The sequence below is a fragment of the Miscanthus floridulus genome, chromosome 16, assembly GCF_019320115.1.
Source record: "Miscanthus floridulus cultivar M001 chromosome 16, ASM1932011v1, whole genome shotgun sequence".
In the NCBI taxonomy this organism is placed as follows: Eukaryota; Viridiplantae; Streptophyta; class Magnoliopsida; order Poales; family Poaceae; genus Miscanthus; species Miscanthus floridulus.
The window spans coordinates 110,380,388-110,401,215 of NC_089595.1; the positions used below are offsets into that span (position 1 = coordinate 110,380,388).

Here is a 20,828-nt window from a genome sequence, read left to right on the forward strand (position 1 = left end):
GGGATGGCTATGCAGACCCACAGGAAGATCTGACAGTTTGGAGCAATGGTGAAATCCGAGCTCTTGGAGGGACGTGAGGAGCTGAAGCGCTGCCTCTTGCTCGCATGTTAGTCCTGCCACGTGGATATGTCTAAATTTCCCTCGAGCTTTAGGCATTGGAGAGACGTGAGGTGCTTGCAGAATGGCGTGGTAAGAAACGGCGACGCTCCTGCCCGAAACGGGCCGAAACTGACCGGTCGGCGACGCAGTCACGCTGGCGCCGCTCCTGTCCGAAACGGGCGCGACGCTAGCCGACGGCTGCCGCTTCACTTGAAGGGCGAGGCTCTTCTTTGGCACCAGCGCCAAAGGATTACGCTGCCTCCCGACGCTGCAAGAAATGAAAAACATAAGTCACGACGAAATCCGACCAAAACAGGGAAAAACAGTGGAGCTGATGACTCACCTCAGCGCCGTCGGGCAGCGGATACGTTTGGGGGGCGAACCCCCCGACCTCTGCTCCGTCTCGTCAGGGCGAGGACGTTTCGAGCCCTCCCCCTGCTCCTTGGATCTTGGGGCACGACGGCGGAGCCACCCGCCTCTGCTGGCGCCTCGGGCGCGGCGGCAGAGCCGCCCGCCCCGGTTGACTCCTGAGGGAGGCCAACGGTACGTCCCGCTTCTGCTGGCTCCCCGGACGTACCCTCCCCTTCGTGGAACGGGAAGGGTCCTGACTCCTGCAAGGACGAATCGATACCTGTCAGCGCATCCTCGTTCTCCAGCATGTCCCACTCGACATCGTCGGCTACCTCAACGTCGTCGCCATCGTCATCATCGTCGTCGTTGTCGGTGTCCTCCCCTTGTTCCCGTGCCTGCAGCTTCTACTGCTTCTTCTTCCTCTTGTCCTGCTTCGCCTTCCACAGCCGCTCACCCATGGTGCGATTCGCCGCCCTCACGGACGAATCCCTCAGCAACGGCGCCGGGTGGTCCATGAAGATGAGGTCCCTCGGCTGGTCCCATCCCTCTCAAAGTTAGTTTCAAGAGGTCAGGAAATCAATTGAAGAGGATGTATGAGGAGAGGAAACTTACGAAGACGACGTGGCCTGGTTTCGGACGCATTGGAGGATGTCCCGGCACCGGGAAGACGAAATCGAGGGGGATGCCCGCATAGTCCCGCGAAGGCTCCATCGCCTCCTTGATGCGTTGCGTGACCTCGGAGTGGGGGAGCGCTCCCTCGGCAAGCGCCGTTCCATCGAGTGACGCCTCGGGCGCCATCGCGTACAGCAGGAGCGTGCGCATCATCAATGGCGCCACCCTCCTTGCGTGGTAGGCCCCGATGACGCCCAACCCCTTCAGGCCGCTCTCCTTCAGGATCTGGATGGCGGCGATGTGGTCCCAGATCTTCTTCTTGTCCTACTTCGGAACGCCCCACTTCCTCCATGACTCTGGGGCCTCTTCGATCAGGCGGCCGGTGAACTCCGACAGAGGGGCGGCGGCGTCATTCTTGAGGTAGAACCACTGCGAATGCCACCACTTATTGGACGTTGGCAGCCGCATCGGCAGGTACCTGTCGACCCGGTTGTTCCGGAGTTGGATGCCGGCGCACCCCATCGGCATGTGCAGTTCCTGCCTACCGCTCTTCTCCCTCTTCTTTTGGAGGGTGATGGCGAAGAAGTACCTCCACAGATCGAAGTGGGGGCTGATCCCCAGGAATCCCTTGCATAGGGCGACGAACGTTGCCATGTGCTAGATCTCGTTGGGATTGAGGTGCTGCAGCTCGATCTTGTAGTAGTGCAGCAGCCCCCAAAGAAATCTATGGGCGGGGGTCGTGAACCCACGCTCATGAAAGTGGGCGAATGACACCACATAGCCATCGGGCGGCGACGATAGATCCACCTCGTTGGGCAGCAGCCACTCCTCGGTCAAGGTCCGCACGTGGAGAAGACCGCGATGGAGATGGGGAACCCTAGGCGATTGGTGGCGACGGTCGTGGCTGCGGAGGCAAGGATGCAAGGTATGAAACCCGGGGGGTGAACCCTTTGGTTTTATAGGGGTGATGGATGCAAGGAAACCAACCGCCCGCCTAGATCTCCGCGCCTGCCACGATCAGCCACAATGTCTCGCCGCAGGAAGTGCGCACGCAATCTCTATCCATTCCCTCGGCAAACTTGCCGGATATTTCGCCTCTCCGGACGGGCCACGACTCATCACAAGTAAGAGGAATACGCGTCAAAAAACACCTCTATGGCCCGCCTGGGCCTAGGAGTTCAAAGGTTGGCCCATCGACGGGTTCGACAACCGCTCCGGGCGCCCTTAGGGTAAGGAATGGGCCCGCAAGCGGGCAGTACCTAGGCGCACGAGCGCCACGGGCATCCTAGCCCATGATCGAGTCTCAGCCGGGTACGATCCATGTTTTCTTCCCTGAAGAAAGGCAGAGAGCTCTCGGGACCGGTCGAAGGGACCCGAGAACTATATGGATTGACCACTTAGAATCTAAAGTCGGTCACCAAGCTGACCCTAGCCGGATCCCCGCGAACGGGATGCCTAGACCCCACTTGAACCAGCCAGCTAACAACCCACCAAAATCTCACGGCCATACCCGCAACGGGTCCGACCTCGACGAGAGAGAATCACCATCCCCGGGACATGCCGTGGGCAACAAAAGGAGGCCAAGACCCTTAGAGTCCTCCTGTTCAAAAAAACATCCAAAGGAGTATTTACTCCTCCACAGGCTTGGGGGCTACTGTCGGGGACCAATACCAGGGTACCCGAAGAGGAGCTAAGAACCATCAACATTGATTCATCCAGGCAGTCAAGAACACGGCTATAGCTCCACTCGATCTCCAGGTGTGTAAACTCCGCCTCACCCGACCCCTGAGGGTTGTCTCCGCCTCGCCCAACACCGAGGCCGCGGGCTCCACCTCGCCCGCCCCCTGAGGGTGGCTCCGCCTTGCCCGACCCCTAAGGGCAGGCTCCACCTCGCCCGACCCCTGAGGGCGGGCTCCGCCTCACCCGACATCGAGGGAGCGGGCTCCACCTCGCCCGACACCGAGGCCACGGGCTCCGCCTCACCAGACACCGAGGCAGCGGGCTCTGCCTCGCCCGAGCCCTGAGGGTGGCTCCGCCTTGCCCGACACAGAGGTCGCGGGCTCTGCCTTGCCTGACCCCTAAGGGTGGGCTCTGCCTCACACGAGCCTTGGGTCTGCACTCCCCCTCGCCCGGCCTCTGGGGAGGAACTCCGCCTTGCTCGACACTGAGGTCGAGGGCTCCGTCTCACCCGACGGAGACCCATACCGCTGCCAACTGCTCCAAGTCCAAGCGTATGGGCCTGGGTCAAAGCTCTGACACGAGGGAGGTGACCGGCATGCCCCGATATAACCCGTGGCCATGACGAGCCATACCTGAGGATTCACATCAGGAATAGCGTCGGGCGAACCGGTGCTGTTCTACCTAATCCTCGTACGAACACTGACAGGCGTGTCAGTTCGCTACGACATCCGCCAGGACGGAGTGGAGCGCCACGACCGTGAGACGACGCCTACACATGATGCCAGTGACGGACATGGCCATGACGTGAAGTTGTCCCTGTTGATGTCTACAGGGTCGGTGGGACCCGCATAGAAGAAAAGAAGGACCCGGCGACCATGGAGGACTTCTTCTCCTTCTGACTCTCCTTTTTTTCCTCGCTGTAACCCTTGCTTTTCCTTGGCCTATAAAAAGGAAAGCAGGGCGTCTCATTAGTGGGCATCGGACCAACGATCAAGACTCATCGCAACACACCATAGGAGACTCGAATCCGATCAACTCATCAAACACACAAACATACAGCAGAGAAGCGATCAAGCCCTCGACGCCCGTTCGCTCCTCTCCCCAGAGACTTGGGACCTATCCCTCTCTCGAACGTTTGTAACCCCTACTATGAACTTTCAGTACTAGTAATACGAGCAGCAGCAATGAACTGGACATAGGGACATTCTGCCCGAACCAGTATAAACCTCGTGTCCTCTTAGCACACCATCCGAGCCAGATGCGCAATATTAAAAATTTACTTGTTGGTGGCAACTCGAAACACCGACAACTTGATTTTTGTGAGATCTAAACGCTTAGGTTGAGAGATTGGGTGATTGATTGAGAGAGAGAGAGAGAGAGAGAGCAATTCCATCCTTGACCAATTGTGGATTTTGTCAAGCATTTGGTGAAACGTCTTCTAGACGGCTAGCTAGACGTCGCTCAGCGAGCTCCCAAAGCTTATGGTGAGTCACGGGAAGTTGTAAAAGTTTTGATTTCGCCTCCGCAAGGGAAGAAATCGAGGTAGTGTAGTGAGGAAAGTGGTTGAAAGAGACCTAGTTCCCTTGAGAGCTCCTCAACGGAGACATAGGATGCACGGAGGTGAATCCGACCTTTGGTAAATGAATCGTGTGTCATTACTTCTTGTTCTTGTTGTTCATGTTGATTTTTGGACAATTCATCCATCTACTTGTTCTTGTGTTTTGGTTGCTTTTTTTTGGGGGGGGGGGGGGGGGGGGGGGACAACCTACTACATGTTTTGGATGGTTGACTTAAGTGATTGCCTCGTTGAGCTCGCGAGATGGCTCAATAACTTTCAAGCCAAGCCAAGCCGAGCCAGCCTTAAATCGAGCAAGCTTATGAGTAATGAGTTTTTTTATAGAACACTAAGAAACGTGCTCGTGCGTTGCAACAAGACATATAACATGTTGCGTGGCCACTTGGATGACTTGTAGCTCAAAGGTTTATTCAACCGTCACGTCATGTGTTTAAATTCCTTTTGGAATCGAACTCTGTGCTATACATGGACATGTGCTGCTCTAACTCATGGATACGAGAGAGATCGGCTCCTTCGAATCCCTGCTGGATGGTTGATGTCGGTCTAAGAAACATTTCTCCCTTTTGATATATACATATAGGCAGAGAGAGATGTGTGAAAGCCTTTTTCCTTCACGCCCTGTGATTCATAAGGATGATAGTAGTAATACACATAGATTTTCGTAGTTAATATATTTAGAGATATAAATATTAATATTATTTTTTTATAAATTTAATCAGACTTAAAAAGTTTTTGACTGGGTTTAAATATAGAATTTCACTATTTTTGGACCCGGGGGTGTGTTATACTTATGTCTGAGTTGCTGGATCCACCTGCTTAAAACAGACAGAAAGATAAGCTCGGCCAATGAAGCATCAACAGGTGTGTGTGGATATGCGATTATTGCTGATGAACAGCAATAATTAAGTGGAGCGTGGAGAGTGACGACCCAGGTCCACACGCCAATGATTGTCCATGTACGCGGGCACACCCGGCTGGTCGTGCTGGCGAGACGCCGAGACGCGAACCAGAAGAACAGAGCAGAGCAGGGAGGCAAGCAAAAGGCCCAGCTGCCTCCATCCCCTTGCCGCGCCACGTCGGCGCCGTGAGGGCGACGTGCGCCATGCGGCGGATGGGAAAGCGAAGGCCGCCGAGGCTGGCTGGCATGGGGGCGCTGCAGCTGCGGGGTCTGGTCCGGTCTGGGGCCGAGGACGGGGAAGGGGAGGCAGGCGTGCGCGGCCGCGGCGTGGTGTTCACATGAAGTGTGGACAAGAGCGGCAGCCGGCTATCTGGCTGGTTTAGAAAGTATCGTGGACTGATTTGGTGTGAGAGAAAAATACTATTCGTTAGCCAGCCCAAGTGAACAGGGTGATCATTTCCTCCGTGCGCGTCAGATGCATTCCCCCCTCCCCCTGGACAGCGGCAGGCAGGGGCAGGCAGCTGTATCGCCAACAGCAACAGTGGCCGTAGCCTTCGGTCATCGGTGCATCTCCGTCTCCATCTTCATCCATCCCCGACCGGCTCCACCCCTGCCAGTCTGCCACCGCTGCCATACATGCCAATGCATCTCTCTCTTGTTGCACACTGCTGTGCCAACGAATGAACCCCATGCATCGATCGAGACAAGGCCCGGTCCTGGGGCGGGGCGAGAGGGACAGACGTCCCAGGCCCAAGGAGCCGATGGGCCCCTCCCCAGGTATGCAGTTACTAGTACGCAGTAGTATTCTCTACTCTATTCCTGTCAGCCCGAGAAACAAACGCAGACGACGCAGCAGCGACGCCGAGAACGACGCGAGACTCTTTGACTGCGGCCTACGGGCGCTCGGTGTCGAGAGTCAGGCAGAAGGAGACAAGCTATCAGATTAGATAACTCCTCTCTTACATGTGGCTCCCACCCTGTTCTCTCGTTTTTTTATCTACTTTATTTATTTTGTGTTTCCTCGTAGCTGCTTCCCGAAGCATCTGAACAAGGGAATGGAATTAGGAAGTGATAACACAGTGCCCAATCCGCCCAATTATTTCCCACTCATTTCCCTATCCCATTCCTATTGTCCATCCAAACGTCACCTAATCATGTACAACCGAACGCTAAGGTTAATCAGTGATTCAGATTTCAGAGACCCAGACAGACATCATTTGGGAATTGGTATTTGCAAACTGTGATTTAACTAAATATTTAAATATTCAATCTGCTAGGCACTTGACTCCCAAAGATAGTATATAATTATCTAATTTTCGTGAATTTTCTCTTTCTATAATTGTTTAAATTTTGACTAATGGCTTCTCTAAATTTTTTAAGGTAATTTAGTATGTATACGAATTATTTCATATGAATATTGCTTTTGCATTCAGTTAATTGCTTATTAGTAATATTTTGTATATGTGTGTATATATATTAGCAATGAGTAGTAATAAGGGCAGTCCCAATGCTAAAAACTATGTATAGTTTCTATACCTATTAATTTTCATAAACACTATGTATAGAAACCATGGTTCCAATGGATAGTTTCTACAGAACAACTTTTTATCCAATCACATACACTCTCTCTCCATTCGCTACCAATCACATCCCTTCGTGTCTTGGTTCTCGTGTAGACATGGTTTCTAACTTAGACCCAGTTTCTATGATTTTTGTTCTCTCTCTTCAATAACTACCTTGCCACATCAGCAAAATGCTTAGGTGGTAGTACAATTAATGCTCATAGAAACTATAGTGGTTTCTGTATTAGGAGTGCCCTAATAATATTACCATGTTTATATAAAAAGGCCTAAAATTTTAGCTTCGTTCTAGGTCCAGAAAAACTTAGGACCGGCCCTGATCGAGACTCGTCAAAATCTTCTCTATTTGCAACAAGGCGATTTGTTTCGACCAGTTTTTTAATTAATTGTAGCTACTTAATTGGTGATAATGTGGTATTTTTAGTTTCTTTTTTATTAAAGAAAACTAGTATTTCAACAGGACATTCAACTTGTGGTTATCTAACACCTTCGTGGCTTTGAAAATTTATCCAACGATCATACCATGCTTTTCAATTCGTCCGAGAATCAAACGATGTATATAACTTATATATATGGATATCGAGGTTTAAAGATTTAATGACCGTGTCGTGGTTTCCAATTCATTTGTGTATCGGATTATGCATCATGCATGAACACTGTACTCGACCTAGCTCGTACATGTGCACGAGAGAGTGACGGACCAAATCAGATTCTGCATCATGTTTGTATATATTACTCTAACTTATACAGACACGTAAAAAAACTCGACCTGTGTGTGGATTGGGGTGGGGTGGGGTGGTGGTGGGGGTGGGGGTGTTTAAGTTAGCCTGAACTTTTTGTTAAAGGCCCTGTTCGCTTCTCTTATAATCCGTCTTTTTCAGCTTGTTTTTTCAGTCGGAACAGTGTTTCCCTCTCACAACAAATCAGTCGGAACAGTGTTTTGTCTTGTTTTTTCAGCGAAACGAACGAAGCCAAAGAAGACATCCTTTTTACGTACATCAGAAAACCTACAAACTTCAGCCACAACCATATACAACGGTATCGCGTAGCCCATGTGAGACGTCTACAAACCAGCGGCCCAACTTTAGACCTGTGTTTTGGTGTGGAATATATACAGAACATAAGAGATTAGATCTATTGAATCCCGTTGGACGGTTGACTATAAACAATAAAAGAAGAGAAAACCCTCCGCCCTTTAATACTACTCCTTCCGTTTCAATTATAATGCATCTTGTTTTTTTTATATATTGCTTTTATTGCTGTGTATCTAGGTATATTGTATATCTAAATACACAGAAAAACTATATCTCACAACTAAAAAGACTAAAAGATGGACACCGTTTTGGTGCGACAATTGCCTTGGTTCGTTCATTTGTTGTAGACATGCGAAAACCTGGGCCCGGATGATTTTTCCCGGCCACGTGTGATGCTCGCTCGCCGCTCGCTTCGCGGGCGTGCGCGATCTCCTCCTCCAATCACGTGATCCTCTTGCAATCCAATCACGTACAATCCACGACATCCTTTCCCATCATCGGCAGAAGGCAAACCTGAAAAGCGCCGCGCCGCCATTCTCCGCCCTCGCCGTCGCATGCACCGTGTCCACCCTCTCCCGCGCCGCCGCCGCAACACCGTGCCTAGAAGGAGAAGAAAGAAACGGCGCCACTGCCGCTAGCGCACCGCCGCCGCCGCTGTCGCCGTTCCTGCGTGTGCTCCTTGAACGCCGGTTGCAGATCCAAGTGCTCCTCCACCAGATCCCGTCTCCATCTCCTCCATATCATCTTCTTGTCATTCCCCTTCACTTTCCCTTCCCCTCCTTAGATTCGATTTTATGGTTCCAGTGCAGGATGCATCCCGTCGAGCTTTGATTCAGATTCGAGTGCAGGGCATGGCTTCTTCATGAGGTAAACATGGGCGATACATGGAACTCCTGCTTTCCCCCTCCTCGCCAAATCCGTTTTCAGTAATATTCATGTTTATTGAAGAGATGTACATGGTACTACTGGATAGTAAATGCGTTGGTGTTTGAGGAATCCATCATCGTCAGACCATTAGATGTACACAGATGGCCTCCATCATCGTCAGACCATTAGATGTACACAGATGGCCTCTTGTTGTCACCATGATAAGATTTTTTTTGTCCTATCGTTTTCCTTCTAAAAATCTCTGTTTTTTTAGATGTACTAGTGGAATGCACAATGAATCTTCAATAATCCCTTGGTTAAGAGTGAGTATATATTCCTAGGTCTAATACCATCTTGTACTTTTAAAACCAACCAATGGTTGTAACACGAAACACATGTTGTGTTATTATTATTTTATTATTTACCTGACATGTCCTGTGCCAATTTACCTGACATGATCCATTTGTACTTCTAAAACCAACTTATGGTTGTAACATTCAAACACTTCCTTGTAGGTGACTCTGGAATGAAATGATCTCCATTCGGCTTAGTTGCTGCTTTTGTAGAGATTGAAGATGTTCTAACACTCATGAAGATGTACTGTTTTCATCAATATATTGATTTCCTGTACTGTTTCTTATCTTATTCATCTCAAAATGCACTTATGAAAAATCAGCAAATCTAGAAAAGTTTAATTTCAATTCCTTGGTTCTGATGCAAATGCATTTTATATTTGTCTTACAATCTCGAGCCATAAGTAACATGTATTGCTGACCTTGCTGCATGACTCTATTTAATTTTAGAAAAGGCAAGCCAAGTTCTTTAGTGATTAGTATCTTGAGTCAAATGAATTAAAAAGGCAAGCCAAGTTGTCTAATGTAACACCCTTGGTGTTACGCCTTAATCAAAACACTAAATCATATCATGAGCATCATGTTTATGTATTATTGCATGTGGTAAATGAGAAATTAAATTTTATTGCACTAATTCTCGAATTGAGCTCTAATTTATTCCTTGTCCAAATACTCTCCAGCACAACTCAACTCACTATTGTCATCCTGATCCAACTCCATCTCTCGCTATTTCATCTCCTTCTTGATCCCCGGAGCACGCCTCAGCACACTTGTAGAGCAAGCCCGCGTAGCACGTTTGCAATACCCTTCACTGGCAAGTTTCGCCACAGTGTCATTACTTCGCCGTGTCATGAATGGCGAGTTAGGCAGCAGCCTTTAGCGTGTTGCACGCGCTCTTCAGCAAACGAAGATGACCGACCGCAGCAGCTCGTAGAAATTCGCATGTCATCCATTATTCTTGACCCCACTAATGTACCCAAATAACATTCACTAGGATCCACCAGGTCATCACGTCTAACAAGCGTCGTGAAGTCCAAGTTGCCCTTCCAGCACGTCATTTCTCTCCACGTGAGAGCTCCATAGCCACAAAGTCAAATGATAAATTATTGTCATTCACTAATTATTAGCATACCACTTGGCAAGATTTATATCTCCATCAATCTCGCGACGCGCCACTGTCATCTCTCGTTGTTCTAATTACCCCGCCTTTACTTCGCTTGCTAATCACCTTGCAAAATTATCAGTGCACGACGCGCTGCCGCTGCCATAGTGTGTCGCACACGCTACGCATTAATCTCACTCACAAGTTCGGCCCGCTGAGCACGCCGCTCGCTCACTGCTCTGCAAACGCAGTGCACGCACCCTTTCCTCGTGCAACACTGTAGCAGCACAGGAACACTGTTCACGTGGAAATCACTGTTCGTCCGAGAAATATGTCGGGCATAAGCAGCTGCTTTTGATCTGTGGTCTCCTCCATTGATTCCTTGACTTCCATAAATGAACCAGCACACCCCCTCATCACGTCATGGACCAAAGACCCACATCCATGTGCAAGTCAACAAGTCCAATTGCATGATTAGCCTCCTTCAATAATATCATTTTTATTTTCGGAATTAATTAAACAGCCACCTTGCGCAATCAATATCTCCCTCATACGAACTCCGATTCCATTGATTCTTTTTCCTAAATTCATCTAAAATCACTCCCTACCAGTCCAGGTCCACGGTCTACTGCACATCAAATTCGTCTATCAACATTGAAGTCTCAAGTACAAGGCACACTGCGGCATGCTTCTCCAGTTCATTCACAGTAGTCATGCCTAACCTTCTCGCCGTCCTCCTTTTCCTCCTCTTGCTTAATTCCATTCCCGTGTCTCCTGCCTTTAAAAGGACACGCCGAGCCGCCGGGCTATTCCGCTCCACTGATCATTCACTTCTCTCAAATCAAGTAACCAGCATCTCACATCCAATTCACCGCTCCGTGTTCTACCATTTCCAAGAACACGCAAAGGTGCGAATAGATCAGTTGGTTAATCAAGCTAATTGGCCTCCTCTAATAATATCATTTTCTTTATCTCTAGAGCTCATTTAAATTTATTTATTTATTGTGTAATAAATGTTGTTAGATTCCAAAATTCATGATCTATCTATAAGTGTATTTAGTTCATACAGTTCAGTGATACCTTTAGGCTTACTTTATTATTTTGAAATGCTTATTATTATTATGGTTATTTAGAGAATGAATTTTTGTGATGCATGGTAGCTAGTGCACCTTGTTTTATTATATAGTAAATTGATATTAACAATAAGGATGCCTTTAGTTGCTAAGATAATACATGAAATGTTTCATACCTGTTTAGTGGGAATAATAGGTAACTTTGCGTATTAGTCATTAGAGTTAGCTTAGTAGCTTGGTAGATGTATTCTTATTTTAAGAGTTGATGTTGCTGTATTACTAAGCATTGCATCATCATCACTGCATGCATATAGAGAACGCGCCACTGGAGATCATGACCTTCGGCGAGCAGGAGTACGACGAAGTCGTCGAAGAGTACGAGGAGGAGATCCTCGTGCAGGAAGACATTCCGGAGCCGTCCATCACTGACTTTGCTGACATCGTGCCCGCTGAAGGCAAGCCCCGGTGCATAACCCCTATTTTAAATGATCACTGTATATATATATATATATATATATATATATATATATATATATATATATATATATGATATGCATTTAAGTTACAAGCATTTTATGAAAACTACATGCATAAATATATCCAATGTTTTGAAAAACATTGTGCGTTGGGCGTGCGCTAGCCTAAAGTTTAGAGTTTAGGAAGTTTAAACGAGATTAAACGTGATTAAACATTTTTATTTTTTTATAATTTTTGTGATACCGAGAGCAAAGTCGGTACTAATAACACAACTTGAAGTAATTACAGTGATCATACCTCTTGCTGCACACTTATTTTCGACATGAGTTCCTTTCCTCCTTGGTTTCTTGCATTGAACAACAGCTAACAATCAAAGAGAGACAATTTAATAATCTAGAAACAGAAAATTCAAATAATAGGTAAAGAATAAAAACTCATCTAAGAGGGTAGCAGCACAAGGCAAAATTGATCTAGCAAATAATAGGGCAGCAGCACAAGAACAGGGCAGCAGCACAAGGCATCAATTCTGGTCAATATTGTACATGACTCCATGTACATCCAAGCTTCCAAACAACAGGGCAGCAGGCAGCAGCACAAGGCAAAATATCACAAGAAAATATACACACAACAGTCACAGCTCACAAATTAAAGATAGTAGTAGGCAGTATAGTACAGTACAACACACAATAATGGTCTTATGGTCCACACATAAATTAAAGATAAGTAGATAAGTAGATATTAATATTTAGATAACTTGGCAGCCTACTGCTGCTGCTGCCATCATGCAATCTCCTCAGTCCTCACTCCGCAAATACATTGCAATTTAGAATTGCTTCTTCATCCTCATCATCCTCATAGGCAATGTCATCATCTTGATAGTCAGGATCTTCAGGATCAGATTCCCACTCTTCTTCATCCACCTCTCTAGCCACTATTGCACTCCTTCGAGGTTGAAGCTGTTTATTGTTCCCATTGCATCTCCAAGGACACTCCATGGTATCCCTGTCTCTGGCATTTGTTCTAGCTCATCTTCCTTATCCCTAAAGACAACCAATGCATGATCATCCCCTCCCTCATAGAAAAATCCTTGAGCTTCAGAAGCATCACTACTTAGGAGCACTTCATAGTTACTCTTTCTTTTAATCTTCTCCTTCTTGGACATCAATTTATTATTGAATTGGATGAATACCAGAGAGTTGAGGCACTCTATTGTCAGCCTATTCCTTCTCTTTGTATGATGCTGTACATTATAAAATACAATTCCAACATCAGCACATGTACATTAAATTGGGAATAAAGAGAAACTAGTGGAGACTACAAACTAACCTATTCAAATATGCTCCAATTCCTTTCACATCCAGATGAGCTAGAAGTCAGTGAGAGGATTCTAATAGACATATATTGCAAATCTGGTGCTCCACCTCCATAAAGCCTCCACCAAGATGCTAAAAAAATGAAGTCAAATGTCTCAAACATGTGCTGTTTTGATTGCAGAAAATTTTGTATAGAATTGATTGTAGTACAAATTTGGACAGAAATGATGCAAAAGCTTACCCGGGTTAAACTCGAAGCGTTCACAGCTCCTTGCCAGCTTCTTTGAGAAGTTTCCTAGTCTCTTCTGGAACTATTCCAAGTCCACATTAACAGCCCTATATCCCTTGTCATCATCTGTACAGTAAAAGGTCTCCACACACTCCATGAATTTTTCCACTACTGTTGAATCATTGAAGATTGCTGGATTGCTGTAACTGTAGTAAGGATTCAGCATATATGCAGCCACATGTAATGGAGAATCAAGCCTATCTTTCATCTTCTTGTCAACAATAGCCATCACTTCTTTGTAGTTCCTTTCCACATTTCCAAATGCCTCCTTGATCTCCTTCTTTGCCTTGAGAAGTTCTCCATACACAAAACCCATAGATGGCTTCACATCCCCATCAACCAAACGTAGAACTTTCACCAAGGGCTTAAAGACCTTCAAACAAAGGGCCACATTTCTCCAAAATTGTATGTTCAACACTGTGGCTGTAGCATCCTTGCCCTTTTTGGTCTTCGCTTCAGGTAAGTCATACCACTTTGAGTCCACCACCATCTTCCTTAGACAATCCTTCTTTTCCATCATACTTTGCAGTGTAAGATAGGCTGTAGCAAATCTGGTTACCCCTAGCCTTATGATTTCTCTCTTCAAGGTGAAGGACCTCAAACATGCCAGGGTCCGGTGGTGACCATAGACAAAGATAGTGAATGATTTTGCTAGATCAATTGTCTTCTTGAATTTTGCAAGGTTGCCAATACCTTGCAGCATCAGATTGATGGTATGAGTTGCACAAGAAGTCCAAAATATGTTTGGCCTCTTGAGGTGCAGCAATGCCTTTGCTCCCATGTTGTTAGAGGCATTATCTGTCACAACTTGCACTACATTTTCAGCACCTACGTCCTCAATTGCCTTGTCAATGAGCTCATAGATAACTTCACTAGTGTGTGACACATCTGACATCTCCACAGACTTGATAAATGTTGTGCCCTCACTAGTATTTGTGCATAGGTTCATAATACTTCTTCTCTTCATATCTGCCCATGCATCAGTCATGATGGAGTAGCCATTCTTAACCTTCTCATCTTCACAGTCTTGTAGCAAGCTCTTCGTTCTTGCATACTCCTCATCCAACAATCTACCCCGATAATCATGCTGAGTTGGAGGTTGGAAACCAGGACCAAATTGACCAATAGCTTCAACCATTTCTTTGAACTCATCATTATCACAAGCATTAAATGGAATAGCTGCAAAATAGAATGGTGCAGATAATTATAATTGCAGCAGTTAATAATGCATGGATTCGAATAAATAAGAAGGCTACAACAATAAGGAATGGTAAATTACTTAAGTACAGAACATACCATGTGTATATACCCATTTAGCAACATATTGCTGCACTTGGTGAGTTCTTTCTTTCCAAAGTGCTTCATTTATGTTCTGTTGCCTCTTAGCTTCAGCACTGCTTAACTTGGGATCAATGGGACGAGTAAATCTGTCCATGGGTCCTAGCTTGTGAGGTGTACTTGAGCTTCCAGCAAGTGACTCAACTTCTGTCACTTCCTCTTCACCTGTTGCAAGTTGCACATTCTCCCTAAGCTCTTTATCACGTTGTTGCTTCCCTTTCTTCTTATTTCCTATTTCATCAAGATTCTGAATGCACTTTTGCTTAACATCATCAGGAACTTTTTGGCACTTCGCAATAGAAGTGCCCCTATGAGCAAGATGCTGCTTAAGGCGATTAATTCCTGCACTCTCATGGCCACAAAGAAGACACTTGACTTTGTTCTTGTCATTGGGATCACAGAGACGCCCCCACTCCTAGCCTATATAAGATGATTTCCTCTTTAGGTGGTTGGCAATATCGGCAGCTTCTGGAGCCGCTGCTGCTTCGGAAGCCGACATCCTAATCCCAATCCAAGAACAAGAGTAGAATAATAAGGACCAAGAGTAACAGATCAACACATCAAGGACTAAGGAGCAGTACACATTCAATCTTAATAGGAACAAGAGTAGCATAATAAGGACCAAGACTAATAGATCAATTTCAGTGATTGACATACAGAAATCAAAAGAACAGAGCATGGGAAGATGGGGATTTGGGTGAGACTGAGGGAGCACCTAGAGAGAACGAGTGAGGGGCTACACCGGCCTCTGTGTTGCTGTTGTTGACTCTTGTCCTGCGCCGGTGGCCTGCCCTCTGTTGCAGTCGAGGGGCTATGCCTGGACCGGTCTCTGTTGCCGACGGCCCTTGCGCCTGCGGCCTCTGCGCCCACGAAGGAGAAGGGGAGCCCTAGCAATGACCCCTACGGCCCTACCAACGACGGTGAGGAGGGACCAGGTGGGAGGAGGGAGGCAGGCGGCGGGAGGTAGGTGGAGGCGGAACTGGAGTGCGACAAATCCCGGCTTCATTTCTGTGGCCGATTTGTGCTCCCGCGTCGGGCCCGCCTGGTGTTTCCCGCGCCCTCCCGCGCTTATTTCCCGCGCGCGCGCGATTCCCTCCCTCTTCCTGCTCGCGTGCAGAACGCTTCCCCGCCCGCGAGCAACGCGTTTTCCACCGCCTAGACGCGTTTTTGACCGATTACGCGCGATTAATCTCTGCCACGCGATTAAACGAGCGCCTAATCACGCACAACATTTAATTCAACGTTTAACCCCTAAACGCAATGCTGGGCCAACGTTCAGCGTTTAAACATGATTAAACGATGTTTAATGATGTTTTTGAAAACATTGAATATATCTACCTATGAGTCCTACTAGTACAGGTCGAGTAGCTGCTATGCTCAGGATATCGGTAGCGTGAGTAACCTGTTGTTACTCGCAAATAGGTGATAAATATGATAACTCATGATAAAATGGTGGAAAGGAAAATGGTGACCGGGCAGGGATATGGTTAGGTTCTGGTGGGTGTAAAGGGTTTGTCCTACGGCCAACAGGGCATAGCTCTAGGCAAGTCACAGATCTATTGTCCCGAGCACATACTTGGGTATGGGCGCAGGGAAGACTTGTTGCTCTCTTATCGTGGATCTGGCTCTTTCCGGACTGACTGATGGGAAGAGGAGGTGGTGGAGGTCCTTGCACCACACTGAGTCCGGGACTCAAGATGTGGGGGTTCGGAGTCTAAGTTTGGATGGGGACCTGGACACTCGGGATAGGAGAGTGATAGGTTAGTCCTGCTTGTGCCTGGGGTACAAGCGGGGCTTGTGTCTTCGGGGCACCCAGTTGGGCACATTGATTCACGAATCATTGGGAAATCCAGTACGGCTTGTCTGTGGTTTAGCACCATAGTAAGAACTGAAAGTTGAAAGGAGAAGAAATAGAACCGATTGCTCAACTCTTGCTTGAAAGTAGAACAGGTGCTTATATAGACTGGCTAGATGATAACTTAATACGGCTGATAATAATAAAACATAAATAAGGACGCACTATTAGTATTGCTTTCTGCTAAAGAAAACCAGTAAGCCATATAGCTTATCATATTCCTTAGAGTCAGAAAATTATTCCCACTAGTCGGATAAGTCTTGCGAGTATATTGTGTACTCAGGGTTTATTTACCCCTGTTGCAGGTGATGCTTGAAGAGTACCTTTGTGTGGAGGATCCTTCTGGTGGGCTCAGACGGAATCCTCGCCCCTACCGCTAGATGTTATTTTTAAAATTCCGCTGTTATCATTCCGTACTCTGGTATTTGGTATTGTAATAATGTACTTTTTAAGAAACTCTAATGTATGAAATGGACTTGTGTTGTAACTCGTTCTCATTATTGGATTCTTAGGAAAAATGTGGATCTTTCGGGTTCTCCCTCGGGGTGTGCCCGACGGACACCGCTCGCTGTAGCCTGCTTTCGGGGTGCTTAGTGTCTGGTGGAAGACAAGCACCTCCATGAGTGTGCTATTTCGGGCGGTTTTGCCACATCTAATGTTTAGTATCTTGAGGCATTTATATTCAGATAGCCTTACTTTCAATTTAATCATTAATAGTTCAGTAAAAAAAAATTCAAAAATAACGTATTGATTTTTCACCATGACTTCTTCCTGATTTTTCAAAAGATCTGAACTGCTAAATAAATTTTGTAGTATACTGTATCTAAACATCTATTGTCTATCATTGTTCCTGGTTCTTTTTTACCGGCGCTCTTTGGTATCTTCATTTTAGAACTGTAAAGATAAATTTTGTCTTTTACTATTTGCTGAACCTGACATATTCTTGTTTAACTGGGTACAATGCTTTTTACTGAAACAAAACTCTCGATTATTTTTTAAAAAAACTCTACTGTAACTAATATGTTCTTTTTACTTCTGTATTCTGCCTGTTCGTTAAACTTAAGTCCTTTTGCTACTAGATACATTAGAATATTTTATTGGCCTTGCTAAAAGATGTTTGTTCCTGCAGTTCATACTTTGATAGTCATTTGTTTTTATGATACCGATTTGGTGTAGCTGCACAAATAATATATTTGTTCCTGCAGTATATAGTCATCTTGTATTCTTGTTTATTCTGTTAGATGGGCTTGCCTGACCAAAGAATATAATATTTGATAATGCAGCTATATATCTACTATATCTACTTAAATTTAGTTTGTTTCTTTTTTCCCTATATAAACATCTTTTTTTATTTCTACTTGGGCACCTTCAGTAAGGAGGTGACCAGTACCGCTGGCGCTGTGCAGCTCATTCACACCCCAGTGCTACCTACATCGCCCGTCGGCTGCTCGAGGAATTGCCTGCAAGGTTTGCCCCACCCCGATCCACGGCTGATGGATCGCCGAGAAGGAGAAGGAACGCCGAGATTCGTGCCCACGCCCGTCGTCCTCGCCCCGCGCTCGCCCACACCGCCGCCCGTAGCAGTGCTGGACATTGGGTGCCCGCTGGTGGCCGGACATGAGGAAGGAGGTGACCAGTACCGCCGGCGCTGTGCAGCGCATTCACACCCCAGTGCTACCTACATCGCCCGTCGGCTGCTCGAGGAATTGCCTGCAAGGTTTGCTCAGACCTTATCTCTTCTTTAGTTCTTCATCTCCATCCACAGATGCCTGCTTCAAAATTCTAGCAAGCGGTCAGCAATTAAATATATTATTCTAAAGTATAACACACGTGCGACCCCTTTTTGTCTGAAACTTAAGCTGATTGGTTGTTTCAAAATTCTCCATCCATAGATGCCTGCTTCAAAATTCTAGCAAGTGGTTAGTTATTCTGAAACCGAAAATCCAACCCTAATTTAAGCTGATTGGTTGTTTGTATTCGGATCTGATCTAATTATATTTGTGTACATGTATTATGCCTGCTAACTTCGACCCCTTTCAAAGATTATTATGCGTACATGTGCACACCCATGTCCTTTAGTGGATCTGTGCCTGCAGTTCTGTGTGCTTTGCACTGAATGTTCCTAGCCCATGTCATTTATGTTTTGTTATCACTCATTTGAATTCTCTACCCGTGACATTCAAAAAAATAAATTCTCTACCACTACTGTTAGCCCTCTGGATCCAAATAGCCCCTTATTTCTCTTCATTGCTAACCTGCTTCACTTGCCTTGACTGATGATATAAATAAATAAATGTCTCTCTAAAGTACAAATGCTACAGTATAAAAATCACGGCCTGGCAAATAAAGAAGTTATTAGAACAGCTCAAATATTCAGGTTTCTAACTGTGGGGGGTCTATGGGGGTCATCTCTAGGAAATAGAAAAGCAAAGAAAGAGATAGTACTGATGCAACTGCAAACTAAATTGGAACACAGATCGTGGATCAGCTAATAAGTAGACTAACTATTAAATGCAATGCTTTTTCTTGCTACTAACTACTAATTAGGTAGCTTACCTAGATCTCTTGAGCCTTCCTGATGCATAGTAGATTCACAGCAGTACCAAATTGTCATTTGGAGTGCCTAAAAAACCTTCATGGCTTCATGTAAGTAGTACCAAATTGTCAGCTAATAGTTACTAGCGTATCACGAAGCCTTCAGCTTTTCTTAAGCAAGCAAATTTACTTTCAGGCTTTTCAGCGTACTGTATTGGAATTACAAAAACAACTATGAGCCTGAACTGAACTTCCTGCCAGTAACCTATATTGCAGGAACAAGAACATCCCTTTTTTTTCTTCGATCACATGTTCCAAACATCAGACAGTATGGGCAGTGTCTTTAGTTCACTACTATTGTTAGATAAATCAAAATGCCTTATAAAAGTATATTTTCAGTGACCATTTTCAGTGAACAGATTTCTCCCTGCACTTTTGTATTTACATCTGTGCATTGCAGAGATATTATTTGCTTAGTATGGAGGAGTCTATACAAAACTACTAGCTGTGTTATAGCATCGGCAATGCAAGGATAATATTTGGTTGCACTTTCAGACTAACTACACTATACTATGTAATGAAAAATTCAACCCCTATGTGTACATGTGCACACCCATGTCCTTTACTGAATCTACGCCAGCGGTTCTATGTGCTTTGCTTTGAATGTTCCTAGCCCTTCTGTTCTTCATCCTCCCCACCTTGGTGGCATTTTGGATAGGCAGTGCAGATGGGATCAGGATATGTGATGATGAGACAATTAGATTTATGTTTTGTTAGCACTAACACGGTACTAAAAATTGTAACCTGTAGATACTGTTTACTTCATTACTTCCTTTAGGCTTAATATTCTAATCCTTAACTGAATGACAAACCTAATAAGTAGACTTTCTTAGGTATTTAATTTTTAAGGAATTCTCCGGAACACATGGTCCCATTTGATGATTTTGGCACCCCTACTGGTTGTTAGAAACTTGTGGAAGTCTATAGAATCTAAATCGTCACTTAGCTTTTAGAGCTGCAACTTGGTTCCATATATTTCGATAATGATCTTTGGGCTGCTACCTTACTGAAGTGATCATGAACAAGATGATAATTTCGAACCAAAACTTATTATTATATAAATTGTTATATCCACCAATGAAAATTATTGAATTTGGTCACACCTATTTGTTCATTACCTAAATTTGCCTCAGTGTTATATACATTGTTGAACATACATTATATTAGTTTACATACACTGTTCAGATTTAGCATCCAATACTCTTCAGCAGTGAGTACTCTATATGTGCCTATCTGTATATCCCATGCTTTAATACTGCTTTTGCAATAATGAACCTGCCCCTATGTCCGTCCTCAACAAGAATAATAGTAAATGAGAGAATTACTTTGAAGCTCCTCTTTCTGCAGACGTCGAAGAAAAAAAATTCCCTCAGCTTTGATCCCATTGCACTTTTGTATTTACATCTGTGCATTGTAGAGAGATTATTTGCTTAGTATGGAGGAGGCTATACAAAAGACTAAAAGATGTGTTATAGCATCGGCAATGCAAGGATAATATTTGGTTGCACTTTCAGACTAACTGCACTATTGTAATGAAAAATTCAACCCCTATGCATACATGTGCACACCCATGTCCTTTACTGAATCTACGCCTGCGGTTCTATGTGCTTTGCTCTGAATGTTCCTAGCCCTTCTGTTCTTCATCCTCCCCACCTTGGTGGCATTTTGGATATGCAGTGCAGATAGGATCAGGATATGTGATAATGAGACAATTAGATTTATGTTTTGTTAGCACT

General features: G+C 45.5%; 1 protein-coding gene across 1 annotated transcript; it reads right to left on the reverse strand.

Moving 5' to 3' along the window:
* Positions 1-13,326: 13,326 nt before the first annotated feature.
* Positions 13,327-15,648, reverse strand: LOC136511265 (uncharacterized). Its single transcript, XM_066505397.1, has 3 exons — positions 15,555-15,648; positions 14,601-14,984; positions 13,327-14,483 (listed from the first exon to the last, which is right to left on the reverse strand). Exons 1-3 carry the CDS (start codon positions 15,646-15,648, stop codon positions 13,327-13,329), a joined length of 1,635 nt encoding a protein of 544 aa, XP_066361494.1.
* Between the last annotated feature and the right edge of the window lie 5,180 nt (positions 15,649-20,828).

Excerpts from the sequence above, each read along its gene's own strand:
- LOC136511265 (XM_066505397.1), bottom strand. The coding sequence starts at position 15,648 with ATGAAGCCGGGATTTGTCGCACTCCAGTTCCGCCTCCACCTACCTCCC. Across the intron at positions 14,985-15,554 it reads GTCCCTCCTCACCGTCGTTG|GAATTAATCGCCTTAAGCAG; the intron begins GTAGGGCCGTAG and ends ATGAGAGTGCAG. Across the intron at positions 14,484-14,600 it reads TAAATGGGTATATACACATG|CTATTCCATTTAATGCTTGT; the intron begins GTATGTTCTGTA and ends TCTATTTTGCAG.